We start from the raw sequence: 21,788 nt of genomic DNA, 5'->3' as shown, positions 1-21,788 counted from the left end.
TTGCTAAAATTAAAATGGATAACCGCATACAGGTATCTTTCATTTTTGTTTCCTCTAACGATAAGTAAATACTTGTACTTGATTTTCGTAAAATTACATCGTATAAACTCTGTTCGCGTAAGAACAGATTCCGTTCGCTTCTTTTTAAAAGCAGCTTTAGCTTTTTTTTCCCGCGCCAAGTGGTGGTACTTTGGACACTCCCTGGCCAAGATTTTCGCGGAATGTTGAAATTTTTCTGAGAGCAAGAGGAGTCGCGAGGATTTGTTGCTTATTTTCCCGTCCTTTCTCGATGATATAGACGCAAAGTCGATATCGCCAATTAACTCGCAAGACAGTCTACTGATTATGTTATAAGACGGTTCGTGTATCGGGTTGGCTAGCGGTCTTATGTAACCGACGTGGCACCATATAATAGACTATATACAATACATACCTATGGTCAACCCCGTCAGGTTGAAATGGCAAATGTCACTCGGTCCGCCGCGCCGATTGTCCAACGGGAAACGTTATCGCTTGTAATTCTTTTGAGATACATCAGGCTGTTTCGAGGTAAAGTTTTACACTAAAGAAACTTTATCCTTTCTCAAAAGCTTGGAATTAAAAAAAAAAACTCCTTTTATTTTATTCAAAAATATATTTTGCATATAATCTCGCTCGATGAAAGGTTTAGGAACTGGAACAGCAACTCTTTTGGCCTGTGCTTATTTTCCTCTAAATATTCATTACTTCACATTGTTCCGTTGAATATTTATTACTTATTGTTAGATCCACATTTTGCAAGGAGAGAGAGAGAGAGAGAGAGAGAGAGTAGAGTAGAGTAATTTAACAATCAAATACTCTCTTTGCGAATCTCAACTCAAATCATAATCTTCCTGAAACTGAATTCAGCGAACTGCGAATCACTTTGCCAACAATTGCTCTTTTCCAACACAATTTTGCGTTGTTTTACTCGAATTTGATTAAAATCTCCCCGACCAAATCGATTTACGATCGAATCGTTGTCGTTACTTAATTTTATTTGAATATGACACTTGGCCGTGGGTAAAAAAAAATCGATTCTAGTTAGTTAGAAACAAGCACAATTAGACAGTAGACTTATAATCCAACGAAAAATTACAAAGCGCTACATTTTTAAAATATATGAAAATTACGGAACGAAATTTAACGCCGACATGATGGCGTGTCTCTCATCTGTCGTTGTAATGTCGAGAAAGATGGTTGGAATTTTATTTTTAACTTGCAGTCGCGAACGATACCTGTTATTGGATCGCGCGGCCCGAGATATTCCAACATAATATAATCCGCTTAATGCGGTTATCTATCTATTCATCTATCCGTTGGTTGATTCGCTTATCGTGTCACTCCTGAAACCATTAATACAGATACGCTTACGGTCTGTGTATAGTAAATTGAAACAGTACCATTGTGTAAAATCTGTCTGTTCTGTACTGCTATAACGATCATTAATTAGATATTGGTGCAATATTAATTGGGGCATATAGTTGTTAAAATTAGGTTATCCATCTATCGAATATGCACGTATAAACAAATGAATAATAAATAGCAAATATGCGAACTTTTAATATTATTTATTAATACGCTGAAAGATCAAACAATGTCGTATTAAGGAAATTGCGTGGGATATTACAATTTAATCATAGCTACAGTGTAGACATGTACTTTTGAATTTCTGTTGCCTTATTACTGAGAATTTTCGAACATTGCGAATTTTGTGAATTTTGTGAATCAATTAACTTTTAGCAGTGACGATACCTCAAATTCAACTATTTTCACAGTGAATTTCGCGTCATATCGGATGACATGATCAATTTCATCGAATTGTATTTAATATCTTCTTAACCGGTCAGGACTTGTTAAATTTTATTTAATCAAATATTTCCTCTATATATAAACTACATTTCTGTAAAAAATTTTAAACAAATTATGAATATTATTTCCGTTTGTCTCGACCATTTGAATCGACGCGCTCACACGTTTTCCATAAGATCACAGGTTATCAAATCGCTGCAAATTAAAATCGTCATAACTTTTGATCGCTTCAGTGAATCGACTCGGGATTTTTTTATAAATTTCTGAACATATATGTAAGAACATTCGGTACAATTTTGGTTAAATTTCTAAGATTTAAAAAATAGATATAAAACATCCTTAATATTTGGAATATACAATAATTTAAATTAAAAATATAAATAACTCTCGATGGGGAAATAAAATTTAAAAAATGATAACTCAATAAGTTGACATTCGATTCTCTAATATTCTCGACTATATATTTTGAGCAAGAGATCCACGTGGGCACCACAAATGAGCAATTATTAATTAAGCGTTCAAGCGTGACGCGCGTTATTCTCTCGATTCGCGTCTCTCGATTGATCGGGAGAAGCTCAATCAATAATGACCGTTTTCCTCTTCTATGCTTGCAGGTTGCCCAGGAAGCGAGCGGCTCTGCTGGCGATTTGTCTTCTGGCTACTTGCACCGGTGAGTCTGTCTTTTACGTAATACCGTTCTCTCTCTCCGTACCGAATTTATTCAGTCTCTCGCGAGGGATCTCGTGTTGCGAGGGATCTCAAGGATAGGAGCGACATGTTCCGTTTCGCCTTTCCTTCGAAACACGTGCACGGCTCTCCATAACTGTGCTCCAGACGACGCTTTCCTCGTCGCTGAGGAGAATTTTATTTGATTTCCGTTAGGCCGTTTCATACCGTTCCATCGTCCGTCGGCTTATAGCGCTCTCTCCGTCGTTTTATAGTCCTCGCGCGTGTTTGAATTCTGAAGGCGGGATGTGACTACCGAAAGCAGAAAAAGGTTTTTCGCGAAACTCGAGAAAATGTCGCGATATTTTTAAAAATACAGGTCATCCGAAAGATATTTTTATAATTGAGAATATTATTTATCACAGTTATGCGCGATCAATTTTATATAACGTTTAATATTAAATTGTATTAAAAGTTTATTAATAAGAAAGAAAGTCTATAATTTACAAAATCATGTCACATAAATCATATCACTAAAGTGACGTTCGGGCCAAAAGATGACTGTTAAAATATCTCTCCTTGTCGCGAATGAGACCTAAGCGGATATTCTGGCGATGCAAGGGGGTACGAGAGGGCGATATGGTTAGATGCTAGTACCGAGGGTGCGCAGGGACGGAGGAAAAGCGTTTCCTCTTTCCGGTGAGGAACAGGAAGCTTCTAGCGAGCTGCTTCTCCGTTCCACGTTCGTTTCTCTCTCTCTCTCTCTCCCTCTTTGTCTTTTTTCTCTCGTTTCCATCCGCTCTCGCTTTTTCCTCTGTCCGTTCCGTCCACAGTCCAGCGTCTCCTCCTCATCTCCGTATCTCGGCAAAGCCGAGAAATGGTTTCTCGTGAAGGAAGCGAGAAAAGCTTTTCCCTTTAACGTCTCTTCATCTTTCCCTTACGTCACATTCCTCTCCTTTCTCCGGGTTACAAATATATATTGCAACTAACGTTGATTGCGGGTAATGCAGTAAAGCAAAGCGTGTTTATTTCGTCGGCTTCGCCGAGAGTTTGACATTTCTATATTTCGCTGTCATTTTCAGTTTATTTATTAGAAATTTCTAGATATTACATTTTATTTTATCACGTGTTGCGCGCATGCTCTTTAATTTTTTTCTCACTTTACCTCTTTTTTTTTCTTTATTAAACCTCTGTTTGCACGTTTGCGCGCGCGTTGCAGCATATGGAATAATTACTTTTACTTCTACTATTTAGTACATTTCACTTTATAATGCATCGGATCAACGCTTTTAAGAAACGCGGTTTTATGTTCAGTATGACATAAATAATTCCCTTTTTTTTTCCTTCTTTCTCATTTCAAGATATAATTCACTCAGTATTTGTTTATTCGTTCCTTTATTCACTTTCTCACTTCATTTTTCCACATAGTTCTACCTTTTTGTATTTTTTTTTCTCTTTCCCGCTTTTTCTTTTCCTCTCTACATTATTTTCTTTTCTTCTCTATTTCTTTTTTTTTTCCTCTTCATCTATCGCGCGCTACTTGCCGTAAATCTGTCGTTGCGTACTCCTTTCCAGTCTCTCACGTTTCGTTGATTCTCGGTTACTCAGTGGTCGGGGTATTTATTATTCTCGTGTTTTGCATTTTTAAAGCGCCGTTTCTTCTCCCTTATTAACAGCTGCCATTTGCGTTGCCACGTTGGCAATCTGCAAGTTCGTCAACGGCGAAGGCTTCCTCGCGAGAGCTTGCGCGAGGAGTCGCTCGATAATTTATGCTAAACCAGTTTGTGCGGAGAGAGGGGACGGTCGAGCGTGCCAAAGCGAGATACGTCGTTCGCCAAGAATTACCTTCCCAGCGTATACATGTGTATAGAATCTTGTTGTATGCTGAAACATTTTTCTCTCTTCATGTTGAAACTCTTTTCCTTATACGTATTAAAATGTTCGATATTTCTCGCGACGTAGCTTTAAGAATTTCGAGCATACGCGTTGATATCCTATACGAGGTTCCGAAAAAACTATTTTAAAAATAAGATTGGCACACATTATCGGAAAACAATAATCTTTTAATTATTGGAAACTGTGCAGCGGTTGTCTTTGGAAAAAATTCTGGTAGCATGGGTTCGATATAACTGTTTTATTTATAATTATATATTTCAATAATCGTGGTATGTCTCTTAATTTCCACAAAGAAAAAAATTATTTCGAAATTCGATAAAGACTGTATACTTTAAACTTCAAAGGCTTGAATTTTTCTCGATACGGTTTATTTAGGTATATAAACTATCTATAAACTTCTCTCTTTAAACATGATTATTTTCTTGAATGAGAACTTTGACAAAATTACTATTTTGCTATTACTAATTACGGTACTATTTTCGAAACGTCGTTCACTGGTTTTCTGTATCAATAAACCAGGTGGATTTATTATCCTCTCTTCCTCTCGCGTTGGAGAAAAAGTGGGTGAAACCCTCTTTCGGTCTGGCTCCCTCCTCGCACGATCTCTTCTTCTCGGGATGTTCCGCATCGCCGCTCGAGAAGATCATTGACTCCTCGGGGCGAATCGCGAGTGGTAGTAGTAGTAGTAGTAGGTATGTACTTCGGAATTCGACCGATCGGTCGGTCGGTCGATGCACTGTCGATTGGATGGTGGTTGCACGATTGATCACTCGACGGAGTAACGTTTGAGCAGTTACAAATACATGTGATCAATCGTGTCCTAATGGCGCGCCCGAGTGCATCGCGTGCAACGACGACGACGACGGCGGCGGCGGCGGCAACGTAACTGCACGGCAAACCTCATGCGCCGAAAGTATTTGCCCGAGTGCATTAATCATTCATCGTATCTATTCGATGCACTCCGGAGACGTCTGACTGCTGGGCGCGTTCGATCGAGTTTGATTATTTGCGGACGCGTTATCCTCTTTTTCGGATTCGAGAGCTACTGACGTTAATTCCTATAGCTCCGACATTGCCTTCAAATAATTCATACGCGTCGTATAAAATGATAAATTCAGAAAATAAGTTATGGATTTATATGTAACTTTATTTTTCGGATTTTCTTATTTAAAAAAAAAAAAAAAAAAAACAGCAATTGTTTATATTTGTTGTCGATTACATCAATGTATGATTGACTTTAAATCGGTTATGGGGTTTATACAAAATATTTGCAATGAGGGATCTCGTAGCACAATTTGTAATTAAATGTGGATAGGGATGGGCAGAAAGTACCAACGCGCCTGCCATTGTCTCGATTACAAAAATCGAACAATCCGAGGGCAAAGCTTGAAACAACCGCATCCGGATCAAAGAAACATATAGAATACACGCATTGGAAAAGCGTGTCAGCAATTTCATCGTTGTTCGCCATTGAAAGGATCGATTCGCGACAACGATATATTCAGCCAGCCAAACGCGTCTTGCGTGCATTCAAACACGACAGCGTACTCTCTCTAGTTACGACGTGGCTTTAGTCGTTAACGTGTTCGCCAAAGAAACCCTTTCTAGATTCTCCGGTCGCCGTCGCCGTCGTTGTTGTTGTCGTCTGTCATTTTCAACCGTGCCGAGACTCATTCGCGGCCCATCTGTTAAATACCGCTCCTACGAAGCAGAGCGAGTTTCCGATAATGCCGGATACGGCGGAGCGTATTACCGGATAATGCATCCTACGTTCAACAATACGTACGGCATTCGTCTCTGTTCGATCATGCCCGATCCTTCACTCGAATCACATCTTCGTTCGCTCTCACTTTTCCTTTCCTGGCTCTCCGCATCTATTTCCCCGTCTGCCTTCTTCTTTACGTAGTAAAAATTGCGTTGCAATAATTTTACTTACGATTACGATAACATTGATTCTGTTTTCGACGCTTGGATTTTTCATCGAATACTTTTTCGCGCAATATTTCGCGCAGCGAGGCAAAATTCGTTTCAATTAAAATTGATTATCTGTAAAAAATGAAATTAAGATAAAATTGATCATCTCTGATCGCAAACGAAATCATTATTTGAAATTAGGGATTTTATGAATATATTTTTAAAACTGTGTGAAAAATAAAAAAGATTCCATTATCTATATTTAAAGAAATGCTACTAATATTTTTACAGCATCATATTTTTACCAAAACAAAATTTTACTATTTTAAAATCTTGGTTAATAATTTTGCAATCAAATACGCTTTAAAACTTGCAATTTCCCTTTTCCAGAAATTTAAAAGCAAACATTTTATTAAAAATATAAAAGATATCATTCAATATCGAATATTTGTTGAAAATTATATGTGAATGTTGTTTGAACTCACGATAAATCTCTGTCAAAATTTCAAGGACAATCGTCTACAAATTTATCGGAGAATCAATCGTTAAAATTAGAAATAAACTTTCGAGGTATCTTCCATTTCGATTTCGCATGCCACAAAATTCGAACTCGTCCTTTAGAGCATTAACGGAGGAGCTTCTCTTCTCTTTAAGCGACCGCGAATTGTCAGTAGTTCTGGTCTAGTGTATGGTCCGCCAGTTAGCAAACGACCGAGAGACGAATGGTGTATTCCGATGGGCGCGCTCGAAATTTCGCTAACAAGAGAACATGAATCCTTTGATTGGCGCGAAACTCTTGAAGGGCTTCCATGTTTGTTAATGCGGAATACACATTGCGCGCACGTTTATCGTTAAAACCGCCTCTAAGCGGACCTTTTCCTACCACGATTGCGAGGTAGATCTCTAACCATGGAAAGTTCAAGTCATTAATATATATTCAGATATTTGTTTTAATATAAATTAATATTTTATCGTACGTTTCTATGTAATGTGCGCAATGTATTAAAAAATATATAAAGTGTTTTAAAACTATCGAACGTCTTTGTAATCGTGAATATTAATATATGTATACGTTTAAAAACGATTACACGTTAAAAAGTTTGTTTAATATATTCAAGTAAAATTGAATAAATTTTACACGAGAAATGAAAAATCTTTCTCTTTATTCGAAATTTGGTGTCTTTACAAAAATTTAATTCGCCAGAATCGTTTACCCTTTAATGCCAAAGAAAGAAATTTCTTATTGAAGTAATAGTAAAGAAAGTCAATCTTTAATAGAGACTTAGAAATCCAAGCGATCAATATCCATGTTATCTCTGAATTAAAAATTAAATATCTTGTCCGCGGTTAATTATCACTTAAACGAGAAGGATCACATAAAGCGGCAAAGTATGCGAATGCGCTATACAATTGTGGAAGTAATCTATCATATTTGGATGGTAGCGCGTTGTATACGTATCCAACGTACCGTTTTCCTCGCGCTAAGCCTCGGTAATCCTCGGCTCGTTATCCCACCGCTATTAGTTTTCCTTGACGTTTCTCTTTGTTAAAAGAAATACCAAGCTAAGCCGGCGGGGAAATCGCCGCATTACATTTTTAAACAAAAATGAAGCGGACTCCGCCGACCCGGATAACCCCGCGTCTCGGCGAGGAGGTCGCGCCGTTTAAAAATGGCCGGGACTTTCGCAAGCTGATGCAGGATGAATGCGAGATACATGGCGTTATTTAAGAGATCCATATCTCTCTCTCTTTCTCTCTCTCTTTCCTTCTCTCACTCGGTAAACTTACTGCCGCGTCGCGCATCCCAGATTCGTCTGTATCGCAAAAACGCAACGTAGTTCGTGACGGCACTTTACCTTACAGAAATTGCTCGTTTAACATCAAACTCGGCTACTTATCTCGTCACACAGATACATCAACGGCCTGCTTTCGCTTGATAATTCCCTTCGCAGTTAAAACGAAATTTCGATTATAATAGAAATTATTTTCGTTATATTTGCTTCGCTAAACTTTAACCTTTCTCACATACAGTCACTTATCTAACATCTTTAGAAAATTGACGGAAATTCTATTATTCTATTATTCCAATGAAATAAATGACGCGCGCGACTGCTTTGTCATCAGAACTATTCCATATACGCGGATGTACGTACAATATATGCATTTTCTCGTTAGAATTCCGAGAGGAAGTCGATCTCGCACGATTTCTCATTAGAGATGAACGACGGTATGACATAATTGCACGAGATGTTGTTCGCACGCGGATATTCCGATCGACTTGTCAACGCACGTTCGCGTTCAGGGCGTTTCTCGGGGGGGGGGGGGGGGGGAAAAAAACGAGACGAACGATGCGGATTTACAAGAAATCGCATGATATGTAAAAGCTAGATAGAAAGAAAGGGAGAAAAGATGCGGGAGGGGGGGTGTCGTGTATCATGATTACCGGTGCGGTGAAACTTTTGTCACGGTTGCTCTAATTTCAAGACATTAATAACCCCTTTTTAGCGCGCCACACGGGCGAACATGGGAGCTGGATTTTATCCCATTTTGGGACGCGTACGCGCGTTGGTTCCGGTGCACGAGCGTTGGTCATCCTTGAGGGTGGACAAACGGCTATTTATTCAACGCGGCCGGAAGTTAATCCGCGACGCGACCTCACTTCATTTCGTCTCCGTACCGAGTGTCCTGTTTTTAAAAAGGACCCGCGCGCGAATGTAAACTCGCGCGAGTAAGCGTCAAGTTACCGCCTTCGCACTTCTCTCTTTATTAAAAAATTGCTTCGCGTTATTTCTCGTTGGCTTACATTTCACCGGAACAAGTTTATTTTGTTCAAGGATCTTGCAGGACATTACGTATATTGGAGTGAAATTTAAAATACGGAAAGAATACGGTAAGTCGGGCACGGAAAGCTCGCAGCAATTACGGAGATAATTTTCCAAGTACAATTGATACATATTTAAAAATCGTACGCATTTATTTTTGAACGAATAAACAATCTTATTTAGCAATTAGATTAATGCTTGATTAATATACTGAAAAGAGCGAGACACGACAAAAGCGCACGCGACGTCGTAATTTAAACGAATGTTAAGTTACAAGAATTTTTCTCGGAATGCAAAATGGCTGATGCGGCTCTGAGCCGCGACGAGAAAAGCGTGCCGCGCTCATCCGCTCGCGAAACCGCCGGTCCCGTCGCTTTGCCGTCGTGAATTAACGCGTCTGACGCTGCCGTAATCAGCGAACGTGGCCGTCGGTTGTTCGCGTCGCGGCTCCACGTCGCGAAGAGCACGGGGAATAAATTACTCGCTTCCCGCGGCGAGCTTCCAACTTCAAAGCGCCTTCGCGGTCATTTAATTTGCACCGGCGACCTGAGACGATGAAAGGAGAGACGCGAAAGCGAGAACCGGAAGAGCCGGTCGTCTCCCTCCCTCCCCCCCTCTTCCTTCTTTCTCTTTCCCCTATGCTCTTCTTTCTCAACCTCTTGTCCGTCTGTTTACCCCGACACCCCGATAACAACTACATGCGCGACATCAGCCAGAGGCAAGGTAATTATCCACCGTCTGGACGCGGCTTTTATCTCGCGGGCTGCAGACGCACGTTTGCAACGTCACCGTCGCGACGTTACATCGCGCCTCACGTCGCATCATCGTGTTGCTCGGATAATCGCGCCCCAGGTGTATATTATATTTATATGATATACATATATACACACATATATCTCTCCTCATCCCTTTATAGAAGACGACGAATCGCCGTATTTCATTTCGCGTTTAAGACTCATCGCGGAATTCAACTTGCTATTGGATATGCTATTTTTTTCTTCTCTTTTTTTAATAAATATATCGTTAACGCAGTATATATAGAACACTGTTGCAGAATATACACTCGCAATATCATCTTATTTAGGATGATGAAATATTTATGAAATCTTATTTTCTCGAGAAGACTCGCGGAAAATCGTGTTTCGAAAAAGTTTTAGAAAATATTTTAAAAGATTTATTATTTTACAAATATATGTTCAATAAAATTTTTTAAATATTGTGCAAGTTATAAAAGTCACTTTTTCTTGCTCTCTCTCTCTCTCTTCTTTCTTCCTTTCATCATACATATTAAAAATTTTTATCTTTAAAAATTTTTTTCGTTTCTTCAATTTTGAATAATTTTATATAAATTTGCGCATCTATCGACGTAACGTAGCGTTAATGGATTGTATCTCTCTCTCTCTCTCTCTCTTTCTCCGCGTACACATCTCTCCATTTTTCTCTGTTTCGGCCTAGCCAGACCGCATCGGGCACGGTCAGTCGAATCCAGCCGTCCGGTCGGTCGAGTGTCCATTGAAAGCGCCGTTGAAAAGAGCCAATATTCCGCTCGGGTGCCCTATGTAGAGTTCGATTCATCGGGGAATTCAATTAGCGCCAGTTGCCGGAAACCTCAAGTAATTTGCGCACGGCCGGTGCCCTCTCGCCATCCCGACGCGACACGACTGCGATTCCCCCTGTCTCTGTTACGCGAATGTAAAAGGGCTTTCGTCGCTCTTGCGTGCGACGATATATATCGGAGCCTTGGTCACCTCAATCTCGCGCCTGGGAAAACGAAACGAGCATTGTAGTATGTGCCCGTACGGGGAACGTATCGAGAATATTCGCCGACGGTTATGAGAGACGAGGGATAGATAGGGAGGGGGAGATGGGACTATCGGCGGATAAACCGACGCTGCTATCAATCAAGTCTGTAGCAACCGCGGTACGTTCGCGGCATATTATACCGGGGGGCGAGGGATAAGATTGAACGGTGTTCCCTTCGACTCGCCGAAAAATATCAGTTTTTCCTTGGAAGCTTTGTTGAGACGTCGCTTCCACGCGTTCGGCTTTTGAAACGTGATCGTTGATAGCTGAGAAAGATACACGTTCTATGTCGAGTGTAATTTTTCTTTTTTTTTTTAATTTTTATTCATTTAAGAACAAAATGATGTGAATCTAAAGATGATTTAAAGATTGTCGGGAAATTTTTGCGAATGTACTTGCTTCGAAAGAAATAATCTGCTTGAGAATCTTCTTGATAAAAGTTTTAGATCGACGTAAAGTCGAATCTTTCCACTCGATGGTAGAAATGTCGAGCGTAAATTTTCCATAGCGCTAGAAAAAGATCGTAGATCAACTGCAAATGTGTTGAAGATGTGTTTAAATAGCGATACGTCAGCGAGAGATGAGTAATGAGAGAAGCAGAGAGCCGCTCCACTCTCGCTGCGAAACGACTCAAGGATGAGATCCGATTTTATCGAAAGCGACTTGATAATTGGTGCTCGCGCACGATATTGAAAATTCATGACTTTAGCGCACTCCGGAATGCAAGCGTAATTAGTGCATCCAGTCGAACGCAATTGTTTAACGGCGTATAGCGCTAATAATACAGGCTCACAGTCTGTGTACGTGTGCATGCATCTGTTCCGAAGCGTATGCGAGTACAGACGGAATCGAATATATTGTGGATAATATTGACTCTATAAATAGAGAAATAATGGCATTCGATTTTTTAATCGAGTAGAAATGAAACGAAACATATTGCAATATGTAAGTAATAAAAATAGTATTGTTATTTATAAAAATGTATAATATAGATACTTGGATGGCTTAACAAAGTGCAAGCGAATATTGTTTTGCGAATTATCATTCATAAATATTTTCTTTTCTTTTCCTTTCCTTTTTTATTACGTAATACAATTTGCAAAAATATAATAATGTTTGCGAGTTTTATTTCTATCGGTCTCTATAAAATTTGAGGTGTACTTGCAATGCAATTTTTAAATTCTGGATATAGTTATCTCGCGATTGAATAGGAGCTTGATTGTGTGCCGAGCACTTTGCGAGATTGAAGTATTTTATAAGTATAATACAGAAATTTGAAATGAAACAGAAATTTTTTCGAGTATTATACGCGTTTTCAATGTAACGACACTTGGGCATTGGATTGATTCAGATTCATGAGTATGTATCGAGCTTCATTCCATCCCTATTACGTGTGCATGCGTATACCGATATACGTATGCATGCGTATTTCACTCGCACATACTCGTCAGAATCGGTGTGCTTCGAGTGCGTCGGAAGCCAATGTACTATCGATTCCGATCGAGGATGTCGCCAGGATATTATCTTATATTGTCGATATCGACGACGAATCTGTAATAGTGCACGGTGTATATCTGAATCTTAAACGAATAATATTCTCTATCGTATTTTAGATAAAAAGAGAATTTTTATTTTATTTTATAATTTCGTATTTGACAAGGAAAAATAAAACACAAATGTAGCTACGAATTAATTGTAGCAAAATATAATTTTTGATTCACTTTTTAATTAACGGAAATAAGTATTTTGAAGGGTTAACAATTTTTTAGATGGATGTTAAAAATTGAAAACATTGTCTTTCATCGATCGCAAAATGCCATTGCGTTTTGGATTCATTTTTAATACGATTATAAATTCATAGAATAGTCACAGATTCGGAAAATATTGTTTTTAAACATTTGTTTGTTCGGAAATAATTTGTTGAAGGGCTGTCAATATCCGGGAAAAATTTCTATTCATCGGCAACGTATAACGGACGAATAACGGGTGGTCGAGCTGAACGGAATGCCGCTTGGAAAGGCGCATGTATCTCTACATGCTGGGAATTCCTGTATGTGATTCTTATTAGGTCATTGTCGGCCGAGCCGATGTCAAATGGCAGAAGCAATTTGTTCAGGGGTATTTATTACCTCGACGCAGGGTAGGAAAACCTCTTCCTTCCGGTTTGCGGAGGAGGAAAGCACGGGGGAGGCGAGAGGGACGAAAAAGGGGCTCGGAAGATTACATTCGCTCTCCGAGAAAATGTAATATAGAAAGGAATTTAATAATGTCGACAGTGCGCGCGCATACACACACAAATACGCGCGCGCGCACTTTCGAGGCATACATGAGTACGAGGACTTTTATTCATCATCGCCGAAGCAAGCGCGAGCGGGAAAAGATTTTTCCAGCAGATGCGGAAAACCAAAGTCGCGTGAGGAACGTCGGAACTGGGAAACGCGGTCGCGCGTCGGACGTTGAGAGATAATTTTCAGCTTCCGGATTTTTAGCTTCCGGACCATCTCGCCGAGATACGCGGCGAGAGACGACGGTCATTTGTTGCGAGCGCGGGTCGAGAAAGTAAGGTTCATTGCGAGATGTTGCTGGAAGAAAGCTCCGCGAGAGTGCATCCATCGCGAGTAGATAAACTGGAATTCGTTAAGTCTCCTTTCGAGGACTTTCTTTGAAAAGGAAATTTACACGTAAATAGATTAATTTAATATTAGATCTTTTTAGATCGTAAAAAAATATTTCGAATCAACAAAAATTTTTTAAACAATTGTAATAATTTAGACTTTCGTATTACTGTATTTGTATATTTATGGCAATCGTGCGAGATTTTCTCATTAAAATATTAATTAAACATAATAAAACATTGATGTAATATAACAGAGAGACAGAAAGACAATTATTACAAATATTATTGTATCATATACGAGTATGTTTGTTATACTTTTGCATGAAAAAACTAATAAATTTTATATTTGTGCAACGTTTCAACGCGAATTCATTTTTCAATTATACACGCATACGGTTTTATCGACAAACATAAAGTTATCTATTGTCGACGCATGTACTTTGCAATGATGGTCGTAAAAATGATTGATTTCAACAAATCAGTAGAGCATGTAACAAAAAACTGAGTGAGTTTTGAACAGCGAGCTTGATAAAACGCATTGTACCTTTCCGGTGTATCGCTCGTTGTAAAAAGATGCCATCCAAAAACGATAATTCGGATTGCTGGCGAAATCGAAAATTTATAAAAATAAAAAACCAATGTTTCATTTAAAAAAATTTTTGTTTTATTAACAGAGTTTGTTGAAAATAGATTTATTTTAAGCAGATTTCAACAGAATTTTGATTGGTGATCCAAACAACAACGATATTTAATGCTGAAAATTGCAAAATTATAAAAAGAAATATAAAGGTCGAAAAAATTTTCGTTAAGAAACGCTAAGTCGCGATTTATTAAATGATATATATATATATAGTCGAGAGAGGTTGTGCCGAGTTGTGCGAGCGAAGACACTGAGAAATATCATGCGTATAATCTTAAATATAAACTTGATGAATGATAAACGTTAATCGAGCTTGATGGATAAGATTGATGTTTTCCGTTTTCAGATCATGTTGTTCCCTCGGTATTCATCATATTTCTTCATAATTAGTTTATTCTCGTCAAATTACATGCAAATGTTGGAAATTTAAATTCATGTTAAACGTTTAATTTTTTTTTCTCTCGTTGACAATTGATAATAACTTTTGTTCGCCTCTCCGAGTCGTAGTTTTTTTTACAAGTTACTCATGTATACATGCCGATCCATCCGACTTCTATCTCAATTTAAATTTAAACTCAGACTCCCCTCCCCTTCTCCTTCTCCCTCCATTCTTCATTTCCCTATCCAAGTTATATCGGTTTCATGTTGATAAGAAGATGTATCAGTGGCATAAAGTTCGTCAACAAGTTCGCTGTCCCTCTTGTAAAAAGTAAACTTTGAAGGGCGAAATTGTAATTTGAATGATATTAAAGTCTACCGATGACGTACAAAATTGATCTCTTTTCTCTCAAATTGTATCGAAGCTTCGTAATTAAGCGAACAAACGAATTAAAAGTGCTATGAAGCAGCGATGAGATATTTAAACGAGAGAGATACTACATATAAGATGATTGGACGAAGTTGCGATATATTTTTAGAAACTAATCTCCAAATTTATTGCGAATACAACTTTTATATAAAAAATGATGCTAATTTACAATTAGAATTAGCTCTGAATAACGAAAGTAAGAGTTTATAATTTTTTAACGATTTTATCTACGTATATGTTATTGAAGTTTACTAAGTTTTATATACACACATCATTTTTTATTTATGTCACAATATTAAAATGCATTTTGCATTTTGCACATGCAAAAACAAAAATAATAATAATTCGTGCATTTTTCTTGAATACGTACGACACGAGGAAAATATCATATTCAGAGAAATATTCGCATTTTGAATAAATAATAAATAAATATAGTTTAATTTTAAATACCACTTTAATAATCTCCTCGTTTTGCCTGATTACTCAGAAATGGTAAACCTTGGAGTTTGCTAAATCCTCGCCCTGGCATTATTTGCTCGTATTTTGTTATTCATTTAACTGCACAATATCTATAATAAATGTATATGGTACATATTAATTTAATGATGTAACAAATCATTTGAAATTTCAATTATTATAATTTCATTACATTTATTCTGATTACGCATCCGGATATTTGCATGAAAATTTAAAGAAAGAACGCGCGCTCTCAATGTATTTTAAAAAAAGTATTCTTTATATGTTAAAATATATTATTTCATTCTGTGTATATTTTTCTCATTGTAATCGTAATTAGAATAAAATGGGAAAAGGTATACAATATATTAAAATACATATTTACAAAAAGAAAAATCAATATCTGCAAATACTTTTCTCGTATATTTTAAATATATTTCTCGATTAATATAATTTTTTAATTTTTCATTTTAATAAAATATTATCAAATCTACACACGTGACAAACAACATTTATCTTACGAAAATTCACTCTATCATGGAAATTGCAAGACTACTCGATTGCGGGGCATCGTGTTACTTTGAAGTCAAAGTTTTTCGGAATCGTTTGGAGCAAAGTGTTTCAACGATTTGTCATCGTTAGTCGGTGGTTTTGTAAGATCTGGCGAAACCACCGAGCGTTTATCTCGGATTCTATCGACGAAGGAATAAATTGTAAAGTATCTCGAGAGGAGAAGCGATCGAGAGGGGATTTAAAGATCGGATGCCTCGCGGCGATGTATGCGTATGCGAGCGAGGGAAGGGTAGAAACGAAGATTAGAGGGGGGTGCTTACCCTTCATGCACGTTCGACATGGAAGATTTGGCGGACGGTGTTAGGAAAATCCTCTTTGCGATAAGAGCATTTTCGTAGCTTTCCCGTGCGAGAGCAACGTCCGTCGCGTCGAGAGGAAACAATCGAACTTAAATCGCTCGTCTTTCATCGACCGTCTCTCGCCCGCCGTAGACGTCGTTTTCCAAGTTAATAGCTGGAAAATAACGTTAGCGTTTTCTTTTTCCGTTCAACTCGAATATAATTTAAAATTGTTTATAATAGTTCGATTATTTTATCGGATATTTTCTATAATGTGAATTGTGCAAAGCTGTTGCCGTATAATTTTTTGCGCGTAATTTTATATAATATACATCGCGGCAATTTTTTTTAATAGAGCTATTATATCTTGGTATTTCGTAGGAAGTTAGTTGGATGAAGTAAGAACATGTAGCGAATAGAAGCATGCGGCATCGCGGATGGAATTCGAGCGAACCAACTTTCGCCTGTCTCCGTGACATCCTTATTAAGGATGCCTGCGGCTTCCGCGGTGTCCGATCGGATGGCTCTCGGCGTTCGAGGAGCGATCCTTAATTGCTGGTAGCGAACTTTGGAGGTTTCATCCCCTTTCCCCGGGCCCTTCAAGGGGAAGGCTTGGCGAGATTAAAGTGCTGAGTATCGAAAATTTCCGGTATAACTCGGTTCACGGAGATCGAACGCCACTTCATCTTCGTTCGCGCGCGGATGAGTCGCGGAACGGAGAGGGATGGTATTGACGGCGTTGAAAAATATCGAAAAAAAAAGACGAAAAAAAAACTGCCGGACTCGTGTTCGGAAACTATGTTGAAAAAGCGTCGCGCGTGTCTACCACCTGGCGCCGAAAATCTTGTAACAACGGTCGAGAAATTGCGACGAAGCGCGATGAAAAAGTTTTGCGGATGCAGCGTGCTGCTTGCGATGATATCGCCGTTGTCGCAGAAATTGAAAAAAAAATTGATTCGTTAGAGATAATTATAAATCACTAATCGCAATTATATATTTTTAAATAATTTTAACAAATTTCAACTAAAATAGCTAAATTAAATGTCAATTTAACACAATGATACACATATATCTCTTAAGCATATTTTTACGATTTGTCAGGTCTTCGTATTAAAGGCTTGAAATTAAATTAATTTTTTTTTGTTTTGTTTTTGTTTTAAGAGAGATAAGAGCGTTATATTAAAATTACAGAGAGAAGGGCGTCTTGCCGTAATTAGAGATATAAAATTTACTCAATTTCTCAATTTCTATGCTCTCTTTACTCAGTATCCGCAATTTCCGATCCTGTTCCCCGCATCGCCCGCAGGTGATTTGCGAACACGATGGTTCCCGTCCCCGTCGATCGAGAGCACGCTATCGCCGTCGACGCGAAACTCAGCCAATCAGTGGCACTTCTCCGTTCTTGAGATGAGGGGTGGCTTCAATGCATAATCTCTCGCTCCACTTCGCGAGAATGGGATCTCGCGGCGCGCGTCCCCGGAAGGAGGGCTGAGATTGTCGACGAAGTGCGCGGGCGATCTGGAAATTCGGTTACGGGCCTCGTTACCCTCGTCTCTCGCATCCCCTCGGGCTGTCGACAGCCGCCGAAGCTTCGAAAGTCCCCGGGAGCGCGCAGGGTGAGTTTCTCAACTCGTTTTCACGAGCCGTTTGTGTCAGACATTCGCGATACCCACGATCACGTTTACCTCCGTTCTCGCCTTTACCTCTCCTCTCTCATCTCTCTGCTCTCTCTCTCTCTCTCCTCCCTCGTATCGCGATCATTCGATACTTTGCGAATTTTCAATCTGTACTAAGGAATAGAGATGCTTTTAAATTTAATCGTTTTTTTTTTTGCAATATCAAATGTATGAACTGAATTGAATTAAATATTATGCATTAGAAAAGAAATTTTTTGCAGTATTTTTAATCTTTATAAAGAGAACGATATATTCTTGATTTTCTTTTTAAGTATAATAAAAAATATTGGAAACTTTCTATTCTTATGCGCAGAGTAAAATTGCCATTATTCCCAATCCATATCTCTTTCCTATTCAATATATTTTAATCTAAAAGCGTCGCTTGTCTTTCTATATTTATAGAAAGAGATAATTGGATTTAATAGAATATTTATAAATCATTCGCGGAGTTAAAAATATAAATTGGATACATGCTGGTATTTAACTCTCGATCATTACTTGCTAAGACACGAATAACGTGACTGCTATTCCGACCTCAACGATGAATGTTAACCTTATGTTAATGAGTTGGAAAGCCATTTCAACTTTATCTTTTATCATTTACCTGCGTAATAGGTATGTAAAACTAACCTTACGATTTATGAGATGAGATCGTAAGAGCGTTAAGATAAAAATAAAAGTACGACTCCGCGCTTATGCGCTTGGATGTTGATTCCGATAATTAGAAATTAATCTTCGCTTTTTCATTTACAAAACAAATAACTTATATTATCCTTTACTTTCGTAATTCTCTTTGTTTTAATATATCGGAAATTAATTGATGGAGTAAAAGAGATATTTATCGAAGTTCTCGCGTGTTGTATGACCGACCATTTAAATTTACTCCATCACTTTTCATCGCGCGTGTTGTGCGGCACGTTGAAACGACTCGACATTTAAGCGTACTTACGTTTAGAGAGCATTTATTATGCTGGATGAGTTATTCGTACCAACGCAATCCGGGAACAGAGAGAGAGAGAGAGAGAGAGAGGCTGTTAATAAAACTTTCATTTACAAGAGTTAATTATCCGGACGGTATGAACGGGAAACTAATTGCGATAGTTGAAGCGCTCTTCGCGAGACCGACTCGGCGTTTAATAAATGCAACTGTGCTGTTATGCAACCGTAGATTTTTTTCCTCTTTCTCTCCAACTATACATATTTATACTTTTTTGATTTGCATGTTGTATATTATCCGACTTCCAACGTATTTTCTTTCGACATTATTTTGCATACGTATGGAGTTAGATTTTTCTGAAAATGTGCGCTTACCTACCGTCTTTCGCTTTTTCGCAGAGAGATAGATAACACATGGTTGAGTATCGCAATGATGGACACTGTTACTTGTCCGGTATGATATTCGATGCTACCGGGATTCTGATATCTTGTAACATCGTATATGACCGTCAGAGAATATCAGTTATGGAATTTCAAGATTTTCAAAATCATCGAACACCGATTGCGCTCGATAATATTTTTTCAGCCTTTACTTAGTTTAACGGACAGAAAAGAGGGATGATTAAAATAATGAAAATATTATTCGAATGTCGATCTAGAAAGTATGTGTATAATATATGATTAGCTTTCGAGTGAAACGATCGATTGCGAGAAAGGACGGCCAATATATGTATAACGAAATTTATTATTCATCAAACGATAATCAAATATGGATATCGTTTTTAAAGTTTCTCAACGGCTTTTGTCTCATCAAATTTCGTCCACCGACCATTATTTAACGTCTCGACAGGTAATTATTCTCTACGGATGGAGACAAATATCTGTCGCTCGCTGGGAGATAATCGATAGCTGCGCGATACAAATCAGATCGTTGAGGGTTGGGTCCTTATTATCGTCGTTTGCGCCATTACTTCATCAATCACGAATACCACGTGAAACTTTTCTCGTCGATGGCTACAAATTTCGGCGCTCTATGTGGACGTTCGCTCGGAAATTAGGACGAAATTCGAAGAACGCAGCGTTCTTACCGCGACAATTAATCATAGTTCGCGCGCGAGTTCGAAACTCAAATACGCCCCTCGGGGTATCGCTATCATCTGATACAATAGCAATAGGCGAACGCGTGCCCGTTCGCGAGGCGAGAACAAACTTTGCGGCCGCAGCCGTCGCGCCAGGTCAATTGTCTCGTTTCCTCGCCCTTCGATATTGCGAAACTTGATTGCGCGAGTTTCGATCGCCGGTAAATATTATCCGGGATACCGGACACGACTCGTAAATGTGTATCGTCGCGAGAAAGGGACAAGTTTCATCAGGAGGATGAACACCGCGCTGTTTCTCGTTCGTATACTTACATTTTTATATTTAACAAAAACACTCCCCTATCTTTTGTCAATATTTTATTTTTAATATTTTTAATCCCAGTTTTAATTATATATCGCGATGAAAACGCGATCTGGCATTTTCCTATTTTCGGATCAAATCTTTCAATGTGTGTAGACGACATAATTACCGCGGGGATATGGCAGTAAATAGGAGGCCATTAGGCGCAGCTGCGTGCGTTTACGTAAGTGCACTCCATCAAGCGGCGGAATGCACGCGCTATTTTCCGACAACAATACTCACAAAACTCCGTCCGGCTCTCGAAATCCCAGCCGTGCGTAGGATCTAATGATCCTTGTTACGGTAGCCGTGCGAGGCAACGAAGATGGATTAGAAATTGGTGGGACCCTGACAAATTGCCGTATTCGCGAATAAATCAGAAACCAATGAGATTCAATTATTCTCTCACACGTTTCGGATATTAAAGTTTATTTACGGCCTGCGTATAATTTTTTCATAATACGTGAAACTTTTAGAGCGCTTCAGAGCTTGGAAGATTACATATTAATATATAAGCGACTAACTTGATTTACGAAGATATAAATTATTCGTGGTGTAAACTTGAAAATGACTTAATTTTATTATTAATTTTATTACTCTAAAATATTACAATATTTTATTTATGCGTCTCGTTGTCACAATCACTTTGATCGATTCCAACATTCTTACTTCTCTCTTTTTGCAATAAAGAATGAAAAATCATGAAAGGAAAGAATGCTTTCGCTACGAAAGAGGACAATGGATTCGCGCTCGAAAAATGGTGAAATGTTTCAAACTCGAATTTATCGAATTGTTCGAGATTTCTATTCTTATGTATATATTTTTTGCAATAAAATTCTAATATGCGTAAAAGAATAAGGAGTATACATAGTTTGTTGCAAATAGAGAATGTGTGCGAGACCTTAATACACTTTAGGGCATTACAAGAATATGATAACGTTAAATCTAAAGTAAGCACGAATATTTAATTTCCGCTGTACAGTTTACTTCTACCGCACTTACAGATCCACGAAAATTTTAGCTATCGCGAAGTACCCTATACGTTATCATACGAACTGCGGTAAATGCGCATACAGGAACAATGTACTCCGGAGACTTAGTGATAAGCATGCGAACACAAATCCACCGGATTCGCCTATCGAGGCTCTACTAAGCACACAGTTAATCGCTCGTTATCTCGCGAGAGCGTGTACGGGATGTTATATGTCTAATTATTCGTTAAATAAATTTCTCAAAACAGATTTTCTAATGATTTTATATTTCGCTTATATTCTTGAGAACGAAATAATAAATGCTTCGCGTCAAATATTTTTTTAATAGATTACGTTATATGTTTATATCTTTTATATGAACTGATTTTTTCATTACGAAATATATTAAAAAATATGTTTACTTATTCGGAACATTAAACATAAAAATATTAAAGGATAAAT

At 38.2% G+C, this 21,788-nt stretch overlaps 1 protein-coding gene across 3 annotated transcripts in view; it reads left to right on the top strand.

The window, feature by feature from the left end:
- The window catches only part of Cad87a (cadherin 87A), a 177,372-nt gene that overhangs the window by 89,345 nt on the left and 66,239 nt on the right, over positions 1-21,788 (top strand). For all 3 annotated transcript variants that reach the window (XR_011447977.1, XM_070309093.1, XM_070309094.1), the window contains exon 4: positions 2,445-2,500. Coding sequence is in view for 2 of the 3 variants with exons in the window: in XM_070309093.1 (XP_070165194.1) it covers positions 2,445-2,500 (56 nt within the window). In the remaining variant the exon portion in view is untranslated. The remainder of the gene's footprint in view (positions 1-2,444; positions 2,501-21,788) is intronic.

Source organism: Polyergus mexicanus, unplaced genomic scaffold (genome assembly GCF_030449975.1).
Source record: "Polyergus mexicanus isolate NDT 795.1 unplaced genomic scaffold, iyPolMexi1.0 SCAF_16, whole genome shotgun sequence".
NCBI lineage: Eukaryota > Metazoa > Arthropoda > Insecta > Hymenoptera > Formicidae > Polyergus > Polyergus mexicanus.
Note: the sequence above shows the minus strand (reverse complement) of the source record. Positions and strands in the feature narration are given on the sequence as shown.